The following is a 15,308-nucleotide window of genomic DNA, read 5'->3' on the forward strand; positions in this document are numbered from 1 at the left end:
CTTTGCTTTTCTGCATGTACTATAAGCAGTTCAGACTTGTACAGGAGCCCTGTGATGAGGCCTAGGTACTTCCACCCGCCCTCCGGGACGTCTGCCTTGACAGTGCCCTACCCGAGAGACACTGATTAGGATCCAGAATGGAAAACTCCTGCATCCCTCTGAGGAAGTGATCAGAGCCTAGTGGACAAATTTATATCCTTTGGTAAAAACTGGAAACCCAGGGTAGTTCTTTCAGTAGATGCAGCCATGGCTTTACTTGTGGAAGACCTTGGCCTAGATTTCCTGCTGAACTCCTGTCCCTTCATATTGGTTCAGGGGGCTCAAAAGGGGCTGGCAGGCAGCAGGTTCACTGCTGTTACGAAGCCCAGAATGGCTGGAGAGCCGGCATAGCCAGCTCCGACTCCAGGCTCCCTGCAGCACCCAGGGTAAGGGCTGCACTCTGGCATTCCTGCTATGGCCTCTCATGGCTGTAGCCAGCTGGGGTAGATTAGAACAGGGGTCGGCAACCTTCGGCATGCGGCCCATCAGGGTAATCCGCTGGTGGGCTGCGAGACATTCTGTTTACGTTGATCGCCCGCAGGTCCGGCCCGGCCCCCCGCAGCTGCCAGTGGCTGCGGTTTGCCGTTCCCAGCCAGTGGGAGCTGCTGGACGCGGTGCGGGTTACCCTGATGCGCTGCGTGCCGAAGGTTGCTGACCTCTGGATTAGAACAACCTCCACATTCTCCCATCTGATTGGGGCTGACATGGAACCAGCCAAGAATCTAGGAACTGCAACCAACTCCCTCCGGGCCCCTTTTCCCTCAGCTCGCCCAGTGGAAGCTGAGTACTGCTGAGTCAATGGCAATTGATTTGTACCCCAAAAAAGGGGTTTTATGTCCAAAAGCCTACAGGAGAGGAAACTTGAGGACACTTGACATAGATACTTGGAAGCCTGCCTGCCAACTGCCAGTCTTACCTGAGATTATGACTTTTAAAAACAGCTCCATGTAACAGAAAATAGTTTATGTAAGTCCTAAAGAAAAGATCATGAATAGCAACATCTGTCACCAGACTCCTTAATGGAATCCACCAAATATGGGCAAAGGCATCATTCCATGGCAGGAGACAGCTTCAGCTGAGTTCCTGAGCCACCAACAACCACTCCAAGCAAATTCAGGCCTTTCCTCCTCTCAGAATAAATCCTTAGTAAGATAATCAAGGGGCAGACTGGATTTAGGAAGTAGCTGTCCACTTTTTTCCAATATGTCAGTCCACCATTTTTTCTACATATTTTTGTTTTCTAGCTCTCACTTAGAATTAATATGTCCCCTTTTTTAAAATGATCCCAGGAAAATCTCTGTATGTGAAGAGGCTACATGAAAAACTGAAGACAAAACTACATGATACTAGCGTGCCTCTAAAAACCATCAGGTTGATTGAACCCCACGTGGATGAAAGCAAAGTGCTGAGATCTCTCCTGTCCTTCCTGCACTTGCAGTACCAGCAAAAACCTATGATATTCCATTTTGATATCACCTCATCAGTGAGTACCAGCAAAAACCCATGATATTCCATTTTGATATCCCCTCATCACAGCTTCACCTATCATGAAGGGTATTCGATATCTTTCCTTTAAAAGTTTCCTGTCTTTTCTAAGTGAGGTATTTTATTAGGAGATGTTATTTCTAACCAAAAAACAGTTAAGCTTAAATATGAGGGGAAAAGGTAGGCTTGGAAGGATTAGATTTTTGATGGGTAAATGTGGGTAAATGTCTGTTTCACCATACACACACTCAAACTGATGAAGAAATATTTCTACAGTAATAATCAGAATTTACAGATAGGCAAAATAAGGAAACAGCTGCTTGAGAACTTCTTAGAGTCAAAATCCAGTGATTTAGACTTTGGAATTAGGCTTACCACCAATGGACTAGCAAACAAACAGTAAAAACAAGTATGATTTGTTGATTTAAGGTTGTTTACTTTGTATATTTTGACACGTGATGTTGACAATTTGTGCTTTAATGGTTTCTAAAGTTTTAGCTTTTTGAATTTCAACATCAGCTGTCATTAAATAATTGTTTGACCCCCCCCTGCAGTTTCCTGCAACTGTGAGAATTACCCCTGATAAAAGTATGAAAAAATGATTAAATATAAACATTGATATTATCCGTGTGTGTGTGTGTATTTCTGCTAAGCCTATAAATTTCTGTGCCTGCATTCTTTGTTCTAATGTCTCTTTCTTTGGTATTCACTTAGGTCCAGAGCGGAATTCCAGAATTTCTCTTCAAGCTGTTAGTTTTACAGTATCTGACAGACGCTGACGGGAAAATGTGGCTACGCCAGCAGTGCCATTTGTATATCGTTGAAATTCTTGATGTACCTCCAGCACCTAAGAAACCAGCGAGATTTGTATGTATATGTAAATTCTCCACATTTGTCACTTGTCTGCGTGTGTTTTTGTGTTACTCGTATTTATTACGAGAGAGGTTCTATGCAGTGATGTAATACCTCCAATTTTAATGTGTTGGAATGCACTGTATGTCTTCAGTACAGAGTGCTATTATAAATGTTCCTGCTTTACATCGCAAGCAGACAATAAATTAAGGCCACAATGGTTTCCTTAATTCAGTCACAGCTAATGGCCACTTCCTGCTGGCTGTACGGCACTGGCTGCACTAGAATATTTGCACGGAAAGAGAAGCGCAAAGTCTGATCTTTTAAACTGCATCATGTATTTGTGACAAAACTTGGAATTTTATTTGTTTATAATGTTTTTGTAAATTCAGAAGTAGAGTTGGGGAGAGGGGGAAATGACAGAAATGGCCCCCCTCTGTTAGGTGGTATTGAAAAGGTAGGGAGGCAGTAAATGGGGATGATAATGTCGTGGGGGTGGAGGGAGAAAGGGAATAGATGAGGGGGAGAGAATTGCTATTGCAGCTACACTCACATTCTGCTCTACACTTTTTAAAAGTGCCCCAGCTGTGTAACCCTGCAGCAGCTAATCAGCCCTGCCAGAAAAGGGTGTCTACAATCTGCGAGGACAGGTAAAAGAAACAGCATGAGAGGATTAAGGCCACCACCTTACAATACAATACTCTCCAGCAACCACACACCACACAACAAAAACACTAACCCAGGAACCTATCCTTGCAACAAAGCCCGATGCCAACTCTGTCCACATATTTATTCAAGTGACACCATCATAGGACCTAATCACATTAGCCATGCCATCAGGCTCGTTCACCTGCACATCTACCAATGTGATATGTGCCATCATGTGCCAGCAATGCCCCTCTGCCATGTACATTGGCCAAACTGGACAGTGTCTATGCAAAAGAATAAATGGACACAAATCTGACATCAGGAATCGTAACATTCAAAAACCCATAGGAGAACACTTCAACCTCTCTGGTCACTCAGTAACAGACTTAAAGGTGGCAATTTTGCAACAGAAAAGCTTCAAAAACAGACTCCAGCGAGAAACTGCTGAGCTTGAATTACTATGCAAACTAGATACCATTAACTTGGGCTTGAATAGAGACTGGGAGTGGCTGAGTCATTACACATATTGAATCTGTTTCCCCATGTTAAGTATCCTCACACCTTCTTGTCAACTGTCTAAATGGACCATCTTGATTATCACTACAAAATTTTTTTCTCCTGCTGATAATAGCTCATCTTAATTAATTAGCCTCTTACTCCACCTTTTCATGTTCTCTGTATGTGTGTGTGTGTGTATATATATATATATATTATCTTACTATATGTTCCATTCTATGCATCCGATGAAGTGGGTTGTAGCCCACGAAAGCTTATGCTCAAATAAATTGGTTAGTCTCTAAGGTGCCACAAGTCCTCCTGTTCTTTTTGCGGATACAGACTAACACAGCTGCTACTCTGAAACCTGTTACCTTACAATGGTTTATTTATGTTTCCCCCTCTCTTATAGATTTCACATGGACAGAAGTATAATTTCCTTGATGTGTTCCCCAAAATAACATGTAAGTCTCCCAAGGAAGTCCTGGATATGGATGTGCAAGGAGGCCCATCTGAGTACAGCACAGAACCTGGAATGGATCAGAAGGAGTTTTGCAGTGAGGCCTTCCAGAGACCTTTCCAGTACTTGAAACGATTTGACCGTGGGGATAACCTTGATATGTTCTGCTATGAAGAAGGCTCTGTTGAAGGGACCCCAGTGGAGTGCCTACAGCTGTTCCTGATACATTGTGGGGTGATAGATCCCACCTGGTCAGAACTGCGAAACTTTGCTTGGTTCCTGAATGTTCAGCTGAGAGACTGTGAAGCTTCTGTTTTCTGTAACCCTGCCTTTGTCCAGGATACTCTGCAGGGTTTCAAAAATTTTGTGGTCACCTTCATGATTTTAATGGCAAGGGATTTTGCAACGCCCACATTAAACATTTCTGACCAAAGCCCAGGGAGGCAAGTTTTCGACATGAAAGGAGTCACAGAAGAGGATCTTATTCCTTTCCGCATTCGGAAAAAGTGGGAGTCTGAGCCCCACCCATATATTTTCTTCAACGAAGACCGTGTATCCATGACGTTCATTGGCTTCCATCTGCAGGCCAATAATAATGGTGGCATTGATGCCATTAATCCCATGAGTGGCAACATCATCAAGAAAGATGTAATGACCGTACAGCTGTACAAGGGATTGGTACTTCAGAGAGTTCCCTTCAATATTAACTTTGATCAGTTGCCCAGAGATGAGAAGCTAGAGAAACTTTGCTTGGTTTTGGGAATCCAGTGGGCAATGGACCCTGATGAAACCTACGAGCTGACAACAGACAATATACTCAAGATTTTTGCTATTGAGATGCGATTCAGATGTGGTATCCCGGTTATTATCATGGGGGAAACTGGCTGTGGGAAAACAAGGCTTATAAAATTCCTGTGTGAGCTGCGCAGGAGTGGTGTTGATGCAGAGAACATGAAACTTGTGAAAGTTCACGGAGGCACAAGTGCAGAGATGATATATGCCAAGATCAGGGAAGCAGAAGACATTGCTGTCTCCAATAAGCAGCAACATCAGTTTGACACAATCCTGTTTTTTGATGAAGCCAACACGACTCAAGCCGTCGGCAGCATCAAGGAAGTTCTGTGCGACCGCACAGTAGAAGGGCAGCCTTTGGTGAGTGGCTCGGGTTTGCAGATCATTGCAGCGTGCAACCCTTACCGTAAGCACGCAGAAAAGATGATTCAGCGTCTGGAGTCAGCTGGTCTAGGCTACCGTGTAAAAGCAGATAAGACCAAAGATAAACTTGGCTCCATTCCACTGAGGCAGCTTGTGTACCGTGTCCATGCTCTCCCTCCAAGCATGATCCCTCTGGTGTGGGATTTTGGGCAGCTGAACGATATCACTGAAAAAATATACATACAACAGATCGTACAAAGACTTACTGAGTCGATACAAATATCTGCAGCTGAAATTGGGGTAGTAACAGACGTGCTTTTTGCCTCTCAGAGGTACATGAGAGGAAGAAATGATGAATGCAGCTTTGTCAGCCTGAGGGATGTGGAGCGCTGTGTGGAAGTTTTCAAGTGGTTTTACAGCCACAGTGAGCTTCTGCTAAATAATTTGGAGCAGTATCTTGCAGAGAAGGGGTCTGATAAATGTAAATTAAAGAGAAACAGAGTCATCTGGTCCTTAATACTTGCAGTCGGTGTTTGCTATCATGCATCCTTGGAAAAGAAAGAGTTGTACAGAAGTGTTATCTGTAAGTACCTTCCAAAACCTTATGATAACCAGAAAGGGATTCTGGAAGAAATCAGCCTAATGCAAGATCTGTTCTTGAGTGGCGTGCCTCTGAGAAATACCATAGCGAGGAACTTAGCCTTGAAGGAAAATGTCTTTATGATGGTTATCTGCATTGAACTTAAAATCCCTCTGTTTCTCGTTGGAAAGCCTGGGAGTTCTAAATCCCTTGCCAAAACCATTGTGGCTGATGCCATGCAAGGGCAGGCTGCTTATTCTGATCTTTACAAGGAAATGAAACAGATCCATTTGGTGTCTTTCCAATGCAGCCCCCACTCGACTCCTGAGGGAATTATCGGTACCTTCAAGCAGTGTGCTCGCTTCCAGGATGGAAAGAACCTGAAGGAATATGTCTCTGTGGTGGTGCTCGATGAGATTGGGCTAGCAGAAGACTCTCCAAAAATGCCCCTGAAGACCCTGCACCCACTCTTGGAAGATGGTTGCATTGATGATGTTCCGCTTCCTCACAAAAAAGTTGGTTTTATTGGGATCTCCAACTGGGCCCTGGACCCCGCCAAGATGAATCGAGGTATCTTTGTATCACGTGGCGATCCCAGCAACAAAGAGCTCATAGAAAGCGCAAAGGGGATCTGCTCTTCAGAGCGCATCATCCTGCAGAGAATCGAATGCTACTTTCCCATCTTCGCGGACGCGTACGAAAAGATTTGCAAGACCCAAGACCGAGAGTTCTTTGGTTTGCGCGACTACTACAGCCTCATAAAAATGATTCTAGCTTTGACTAAGGCCTCAAAAAGAGAGCCCACACCTTGTGACATTGCACAGGTTGTTCTCCGTAACTTCAGCGGCAAAGATGACATCAATGCCTTAGACATATTTACATCTAGGATCCCAAAAGAAGGAGAAATACACGCTGATGATGTCAGCACTATTGATCTGGTCCGGCAGAACATTCGCAGCAACAGTCAGGATGGTGAGTGCAGATACCTGCTGGTGTTAACTGAAAATTATGCAGCGCTGCAGATCCTCCAACAGGCTTTTTTTGCCGAAAGACAGCAGCCAGAGATTATCTTTGGCTCCAGCTTTCCCAAGGACCAAGAGTACACCCAGATCTGCAGGAACATCAACCGTGTGAAGATCTGCATGGAAACTGGGCAGATGGTGGTCCTCCTCAACCTGCAGAATCTCTATGAAAGCCTGTATGATGCCCTCAACCAGTATTACGTGTACCTTGCTGGTCAAAAGTATGTTGACTTGGGCTTGGGGACCCATCGAGTGAAATGCAGAGTGCACCCAAAGTTCCGTTTGATCGTCATTGAAGAGAAAGAGGTAGTGTACAAACGCTTTCCCATCCCACTGATCAACAGGCTTGAGAAGCACTACCTGGATATCAATACCGTCCTGGACAAAAGGCAAAGAGACATTGTGGAGGAGCTAATGAAGTGGGTGAATGACTTCGTAGCCTTTGATACAGAGAAGCATCTCATGGGCAGGCAGGAATATAGCCCTTCTGATGTCTTCGTTGGTTACCACTCCGATACCTGTGCCTCAGTCGTCCTGCAAGTGACAGAGAAGCTGAAGCAGAGGTGCCGTCCTGATGAACTGATGCCAAATGTGCAACAAGAAGCCCAACTAGTGCTGCTGAACTGTGCAACACCAGATTCTGTAGTTCGCCTGGGCAGCTCGCGTCTGAGCTCCTGTGTGGCAGATCATCTGGCCAACAAATACTTTAAAGAGCAGCAGCACACCTCTCTTGTGGATTTCCTCCAGACTCACATCCATGCAGAGTCCAGACGTCGCACAGTCTTCACGGAGGTGAGTCTTCCTAAAATTTCTCTCTCTCTCCAAAAAGATCCTCAGGTCTACAAACTGTCCGTGCACTAGGCTTTTGAATTCGCTTTGTTGGTAATACAGTATCAGTTCACGTGGGTAGGGGCGATGTGAGCCTTCTCGCTGTTTCAAAACCTAGATCTGCCATTATAGTGATGTGGGGTGAAAGGTGCATGTCAGTGGTCATGCTGATTCATCCTGGAGCCTTTATTCTCTGTGTGGCTTTGGCATCCATGAGGTAGTATTCCCAGACGCTCTCTAGAAGGAGATTTTTCAAGGGCACAGATAGGAGTTAGCTGCCTAATTGCCCTTTGTAAATCTCCCCCTCTAATCACTCAGCAAAAAAAAAAAAAAAAATTAGCCCTTACCAAGAGCTCCAGATCCAGGAGTGCCAGAGGTTTATGATACAGGAGGAGAAGTAATTGAATTGAAATGAAAAGAAAAACTGACAAAGGCACATCCTATGCAGCTTTGTTGTAGCCGTGGCAGACCTAGAATATTGGTGTTCCACCTACACAGAGCTCTTCCTGGGGACCTGCTCTTCAAAGCTTGTCTCTCTCGCTAACAGAAGTTGGTCCAATAAAAGAGATTACCTCACCTACCTTGTTTCCTAAATGCGTGTCCTGGCGATATATTCTTGTGCCATGTGAGAGATCTAGGTTTAGGTGTCCCTTGTAGATGTTAACATCTACAGCCACGCATGGTGGGATGGGATGGGAATGACAACTCCACTTGTGTAGTGCAGGGCTCAGAAAACCAAATTGTTCACTCCTCAATTTTATGCTGTTAGTTCTGAGCAGCAGCAGAGGCAGACAGTGGGGTTATTCACAGGAGAAGACGACTTTAAACAAACAGGCTGGTGGAGGTGTCGTGGAGCAGACTGTTTTTTTTTCCCCCCTTGCCCTTCCTTTCAGCTGTCAGAGGACTTCAGGTTTTTCAGACACTTACTGGCCAGACACTGGGTACAAACGAAGTTTATGCACAAGATCCAGGGCAGCACCCTGGTAAAAATCTTTGCACCCTACTCCTCCCACTTTCCAGCACTGTGGATGGAAGGATGGTGGGCCTTCTGACTGGGGCATATATTGCCTCTAGACCCTGCAAGTCAGAGCCTCCTGAACACTTGTCTTGTCTTTTGTATCTGTCTCTAGCTAGTAGGTTTAGCCCTTCAGTTAGTCCATGTGGAGCCTGAGAACTCTCAGACTTCAGGGGCACGTTTTATAAAAAGCAAAACCAAAACACATCCTTTAACACATTTCATGAGATCAGCATGTTGGGGTTTTTTAAAAAAGTGTAAACATGATGCAGTTGAGACCCAAGGATCAAGAGTGCTCAGAGGAAGAGCTCTAACAGAGAGCGCCTTACAAATGAGGGCCTACGGCATCGTTCCAGAGCATAGGCAGGCAAATGCTGTCATTCAGTTGTGACTTTCCTTGTTCATCTCTGAGCTAAGAACTCACGTTGCAATTCTTGTCTCTAAGATCACCACTTTCTCCAGGCTTCTGACAGCCACTGACTCTGAGCGTTTGAAGGCAGAAGTGCAGGGTAAGGTTCAGAGCCTCTCCATCCGGTCCTGGTCCCTTCAGCAGTTCGACACAGAGCACTCATTCCTGAAGGAGATTCGGTGAGTCTGTCTGCCTTATCCTACTCTGAAGAGCGGACACTCTAGGTTAAGTTAAATGATGACAGATCATTAGAGCAATAAATGAATACCAGACCAAAGAGAGGGAGGGAAGGAAGAGTGCAGAGCTGAGGAGTGGGGTTGCTAAGGTGACTCGGAGCACAAGTTATGTTAATTCCAAGTTGTTGGGGCAGGGGAATTTGTTTTTAAAATGACGCTATTCTTACACAGGTGGATATTTAATGTCTTGTTCTCTCTGCAAGAACCCAAAGCTCATATGGAACCATTTCCTCCATCTTCTTTCTGCCCCCAGGAATTTCCTTGATTCTACATCTGGAAATAAAATCCTAATTATTCAGACGGACTTTGAAGATGGTTCTCAAAGTGCCCAGCTCATTGCCTCAGCCAAGTATGTCACGCGTGAAATAATTGCTGACTGTTGTAATGTCTTCCCCAGTCTTAACTTAGCGCGTTATTGGAGTCACTCATTGGGTCCTCCCACTCTGCAATCTACCATTGTAGTAGATTTGATCTAACTTTTGCAAGGGCCAGCCATGCTTTGGACAATGTTAAAAAAGACAGATCAAAATGAAAACTGGTGCACAGAGCTGGGTTGACTTGTGCTCCCTCTTTGAGGTAAGATTTATATTTGAAAGCTTAGAAATGCTGGGGGAAGGAGGGGATGTCTACCAAAATGAAGTTATTTGTGACAGGGTCAGGACAACCTGCTGTAGGTCTGAGAGTCCCGGTCCATGTTTGCCTCTTCCTGGGGGAGAGGGGAGGAAGAGAACCCTGTAACCTTTGACCAGCGTTGTGGAAGGAGGGAATATGTGCCCTGGAAGCCTGAACAAGGTTGTCTTGTTCAGGGCACTGTACTGAACTTGTCCTCGGACATTTCCCTTCCCTTGTAGATACTCAGCTGTTAATGAAATCAACAAGGTGGAGTTGGGAGAAATCTCAGTCTTTGTCTACTTTATCACTAAACTGTCCCGGATAGAAGGTGGAACCTCTTACGTGGGATTCCATGGAGGTAAGACTGGCGTTTTCAGAGCTCAACAAGTTTGTTCATTTGAACCATGATAAAAAAACTCGAGTGATTTTCATTCGGTACGTTTTGCTTGTAAAAAAATCCAGTGTCCATGCTTCCTGTGGCTTACCAGAGCTGCCACAGCTTGCTACGAGCAGCACCCCACCTGTATCCTTCCCTGCCCTGAGTCCTCCTAGTCTCTTCTGGAAGGATCCCTTATTTCTGTACTCAGTGCTAAATAAATGCTCTTCCAGTTTCATTTGAGAGAAACACAGCTAGAGCGTGACCCCAGCTGTGGCCCCTTCCTCCCATGGCTATCTCGTGAATAGATCCCAAGGCTCTATTTTTCCCAGCAAGTCCTCCACCAACCCTGTTGTGCCCTGAGGAGTCTCCTTGTTTTAATTGATTTCAGAGTAGCAGCCGTGTTAGTCTGTATTCGCAAAAAGAAAAGGAGTACTTGTGGGACATTAGAGACTGACAAATTTATTTGAGCATAAGCTTCCAATGAAGTGAGCTATAGCTCACGAAAGCTTATGCTCAAATAAATTTGTTAGTCTCTAAGGTGACACAAATCCTCCTTTTCTTCTTGTTTTAATTGCAACCTCAAGGCCCCCATAACATGCTTATCCTTCCAGTCGAGGAGAATCGTACACTACTGTATCCAGAGCAGTCACTGCAACTCTTTAATTGACGGGAAGGATTACTGTTCTTTGATACAAGAATCAAACCCTGGCAGTTCAGAGCACAAACCACTAGCCTGTTGGACCAAACCTCTGTTTGTTGTTTAAAGGTGCTGGCAGAAAGTTCTTCAGAAGCTTCTGTGGAAGAGCACGTTACAGACCTGAAATGTCTTGTTCTCTGTTTCCAGGGCTGTGGCAGTCAGTGCACATTGATGACCTCCGCAGATCCAAGGACATGGTCTCTGATGTGACTGCCCTGAGGAACCTCACTATCAGCCAACTGTTCTGTGAGGATGTGGACAAGCCTGAACGTAAGCCACATGCTGGGCATTCCAACAGGAGTGGTGATGTACCCTAGGGGAACAGGATGAGATGTTCATGCATCCCAGACGTGCTGATGTGTGGAGATCAGAGAGTCAGCAGAGGAAAGAAAAGCATCCACATTCAGCACAGAGGTTCTAATAAGAACTTAAGTATTATAAGAGTTTTCAAAACTGTGAGAAATACCGTAAATCTGAAGTAACTTTTGTACACTGGGCAATAGCTATTCATTTTTGGTAGAGCTAATCCATGTTTCTGGGCATACTAGACATAAAATCTCAATTTATACTTTCTTTGGAGGGTGCTGAGTTGGCTACAGATGATGCACTTGCACTATCCCATCATCTTTGAAGACCTCCCTTCCAGCTGCAGGCCATCAGTGAAGTCATTTTGGTGGTTTCAGTTTAAATCCCCCGTTGTCTTTTGTCACAAAACTGTGACACTCATGCTGTTGGGCACCACTGGCGCACCATGTCTTAGGACTGGAAGAGCAGGGTGTACTGCATTTCAGGACTCGGTTATGGGAGAAAGGGTCCTAGGATTTGAATAATGGGACTTTTGCCACTCAGAACTGCACTGCTCTGGTTAAGTGTTGAGGGAAGATCAACTGGAATGATTTGACACTGGAAACAATTTCTCACGGTCTTGTTTAGATTTTAGTTCACCTAAATATGTAGGAAAAAAACATTCTACTTTCCCCAATTTTTCCTGCTTTCTTTTTTCAGTAGAGGACTGAGAATACAATTGCAGGTATGATGCCAGAGCCTACCCCCCCACAGCTCTGAAATCATAGTCACTTGCTTTCTCTCTTTCCTTCATGAAGGCCTGCAGGATCAGCACCTGTAGCTGTGCTTAGAGAGCCATACTCGGCAGACATTTAGGTGATCTGAGACTATAGAGGATCTAGGGCTTTAGTGTCCAGTCTGTATTAAAACTTTCATCCCATTGCCCTAGCAGTGAATTACTTTTCTTTCTAATTCGAAGTTGTGTATTGTGGTTGTAGCTATGATAGTGGATGGAGAAGAGCAAGAGGAGGAGATGGAGGTTGAAACAGCAACGTCTGAAACAGAGGAATGTGATGTAAGTTCGGAAGCCATTCGTTTTACTTTGAATGACTAAATATGCCTCTCTACTCTCTCTGATAAGGTACATGACACATTTTATACCCAAAGTCATCTCTGATCCTTGCAACTCTGATGTTATCCCATTGTTAATCACATCAGAAATGCTGATGATTGAAAATAACCGTTAAAGAATGATTCCATACATCATTCCAGGGACTCACCTGGGCTACTCTTTGTCCCTCACTTTGAGTCTCTGTTGGCTGTTTTAAAGGCCTCTGAGTTGTTTGTGACTTTCAAGCTGAGGTCTGCGTTTCAGAACTCTTAGCTTTATTCATTTGCCATTGTGAGTTGGTATTTGCAGTTGAAACCATGTTAGTATCGAACTCCTGTTCATCCTAACAAGGGAACCTGGGCAAGAACCTTGGTAGTGCTGGCTTGTGCTCATCATACTTTATGTGAACTCGAAAGAATGTGTAAATGTCAGACTGACTGTGTCCTGCTGAAGTCTGCGTTTCCCAGGTTGTCTTGTTGCAGCTCCTAAGTTAATATTATCACCTCCACTTCTGATTTCTGAGCTAGCTGATTATCCAGTGGGAATCTTGTCCTACCTTTCAGTTAATGTTAGGTGGAGAGCCAATTCACAGCAGTCACAGGAGGAGTATGTCATGTAAAACATGTAGCCTAGTGTAGAAAAGGCTGTCAACGTGAATCAAAGGTGAAAGGAAAGGAGGAAGACAGGAGAAAAGTTGCATATTTACATAGGCATGTTAAAGCGAATATAGTTGTAATTTAAAAAGGGGAAACATGCACGATCATAGAGTAATACCAGGTTTGTTTTCCTTCTGTACCTGGAAAGACCCAAGTCCTGGACACCACCACTCTCCTGAGGAGCTGCGTGCAGAGTGCGGTGGGAATGCTACGGGACCAAAGTGAGGGCTCCTGCCGTAGTACAAAGAGGATCGAGATTCTTCTTGGCTTTCTGTCTAAAGAAGATGATTTGAAAGGTACGAGTTCCCAAGGGCCTTGCCCTGGGTTTGTAAGGGGGGCTGAACTCCCTTGTGAGGCCCTCTGCTGAGTGACATTCACATCATGAGAACTGGATTCTGCCCAAAGACCCAGTGATGAATCCACTATACAATTCCAGGGCGGAGAAATACTTGGAGAACTCTGCTTTGCTTGGTTTAAGGTGGTGAGTAATGCCCTTTCCTCTTTTGGATCTGGAGCTTTTCTGAGACTAGGTAGCTGGATCCAGTGGAGAGATCCCCAGGACCCAATAGTGTCTGCACATGGTCTCCAGAATTATGCACACCTCACTGGAGTTTGTCTGCATATATTTTAATTCCATTCTTGGTGATTATGCCTTGCCTGGGGTCTCAGATCCTGGACAGCAACCTCAGAGGTGCTATAAATCGGCCAGCTTCCTTGGTTGACTGGGTTGTGGACGAAAACTTGGAGAAACTTGCTGTTAGTCACTTCAGCATTTGGCATGTGTGCGGGGGTAAGGAAAAGGGGTTGCTGAGCTCTGTGCTCTTTCCAGCCTCCTTCCTGAAGATAGTGAAGAATCGTCTCTTCAGCCTCTTGAAGAAACAAGAAGAAAATCCCTTTAACTTGAAAGACTGGGTGCTGCGGGAGGCTTCGAACCTTAATGCCCTCCAGGAGGCTGGGACTTTCAGGTATGGACAGCAGCTAGGCACATTACCACTTGGCAGCTTTTTAAAAATACCGTCTGTATACATGGTAATGATAGCAGAGAAGGCACGTTCATGTGCTCTGAATATTGGATCTATTTAAGAATGGTGTAATAGTCTCAGCCCAGTGCTGGTAACTCTCTAGTCCTGTGTTCTCCTTGCTTCATTGGGAGCATGGCTTGGGCATTGTCAGCTGGATGGGCAGTGCCAGGGGAGGGAGACCATAAGTGCACTGTTACACTGAATGAAAACAGCGGAGAGAAAACCACACACCAGAGAAGCAGGTGGAGAAATGCAGGATTAGGTCTCTCTCCCTTGTTTACAAATGTAATTGAGCGGATTTCCCCTTGGAAACGTCCAGCAACAGCCACATGTTGACTTCTGAACATGCATATCAGCAACGCTCACTCTCTTCTTTGTCTGCGTCCGTGTCTCTGTCACCCACAGACACACCCTGTGGAAGCGAGTCCAGAATGTGGTGACTCCGTTCCTGGCTCATATGGTGTCAATCACAGACAGAGACTGCAACCTGGAGTTATTGGTCAGGCCGAATACAGAGGGCTGCGTGAAACATCTATGGATGTTCATCTTCAGTGATTTGAACCTTCTGAGCATCCCTTACAACGTGGGTAACAGCAGGTGAGCTGCCGAAAACTGCAGTGGGAGGGCTGGGGTGAGCAGCACTGAAGGCCGATCAAGTTAATGGCTCTATATGGGCATGGAGAACTAACACACAAGTTATTTTCTCTTGCAGCATAAGGGCCAGGGAGGACGTGTAATCGACGGGCCCTACCAACACTGTTCTGTGATTGGCAGGACGGCTTGTGTTGTCCAGTCCTACAATTCTGTCCCTCTCTTCCAAGTGCTGAATGCCTTGCTTTTGGCACTCAGCCCCAGCCACCTGCTTGACACTGACCTGAGCCCCCCAAGTGGTAGCACTGAGCGCTAACTGCCCACTGTCTTCTGTTTTGCATGTGCCCCCGCTCAGCTCTCAGACCGAGACGATTCTGGTGCAGAACGACATGAAGACGCCTGCACATGCTGGCAATGAAATGCCCTTCAGCTGGAGGATAAAGGATTATTTGGAAGAGCTGTGGTTGCAGGCTCAATACATCCCAGGCACTGAAGGTGGGAGCCCAGTTTGAGCTCAGTAAGGAAGAGCATTGCAGCTAATTCCTTTGCTGAAAACCCTGGGTTGTCACTGCAACTATTTTCTTATGACCATGAGGCTGCTTTCAGTGCCCCTGTCCCATGTAAGACACTAGAGTGCTGTGCATCTAATGTTATCTTTTTCATGGTCACTCTCTCTCATTTTCTGTGCCCCCCTGTACTGGAAATACCTGGGAATATCAAGAGTTGACGTG

The 15,308-nt window shown here is 45.3% G+C and overlaps 1 protein-coding gene across 5 annotated transcripts in view; it reads left to right on the forward strand.

The window, feature by feature from the left end:
* The window catches only part of RNF213 (ring finger protein 213), a 99,267-nt gene that overhangs the window by 53,632 nt on the left and 30,327 nt on the right, over positions 1 to 15,308 (forward strand). For all 5 annotated transcript variants that reach the window (XM_077834330.1, XM_077834333.1, XM_077834334.1 and 2 more), the window contains exons 26-37: positions 1,329 to 1,522; positions 2,239 to 2,391; positions 3,932 to 7,528; positions 9,025 to 9,167; positions 9,478 to 9,573; positions 10,076 to 10,194; positions 11,060 to 11,182; positions 12,196 to 12,272; positions 13,113 to 13,260; positions 13,794 to 13,929; positions 14,392 to 14,583; positions 14,933 to 15,072. In XM_077834330.1, the coding sequence (XP_077690456.1) occupies positions 1,329 to 1,522; positions 2,239 to 2,391; positions 3,932 to 7,528; positions 9,025 to 9,167; positions 9,478 to 9,573; positions 10,076 to 10,194; positions 11,060 to 11,182; positions 12,196 to 12,272; positions 13,113 to 13,260; positions 13,794 to 13,929; positions 14,392 to 14,583; positions 14,933 to 15,072 (5,118 nt within the window). The remainder of the gene's footprint in view (positions 1 to 1,328; positions 1,523 to 2,238; positions 2,392 to 3,931; positions 7,529 to 9,024; positions 9,168 to 9,477; positions 9,574 to 10,075; positions 10,195 to 11,059; positions 11,183 to 12,195; positions 12,273 to 13,112; positions 13,261 to 13,793; positions 13,930 to 14,391; positions 14,584 to 14,932; positions 15,073 to 15,308) is intronic.

This window comes from Eretmochelys imbricata, chromosome 14 (assembly GCF_965152235.1).
Source record: "Eretmochelys imbricata isolate rEreImb1 chromosome 14, rEreImb1.hap1, whole genome shotgun sequence".
NCBI classification, from domain to species: domain Eukaryota; kingdom Metazoa; phylum Chordata; order Testudines; family Cheloniidae; genus Eretmochelys; species Eretmochelys imbricata.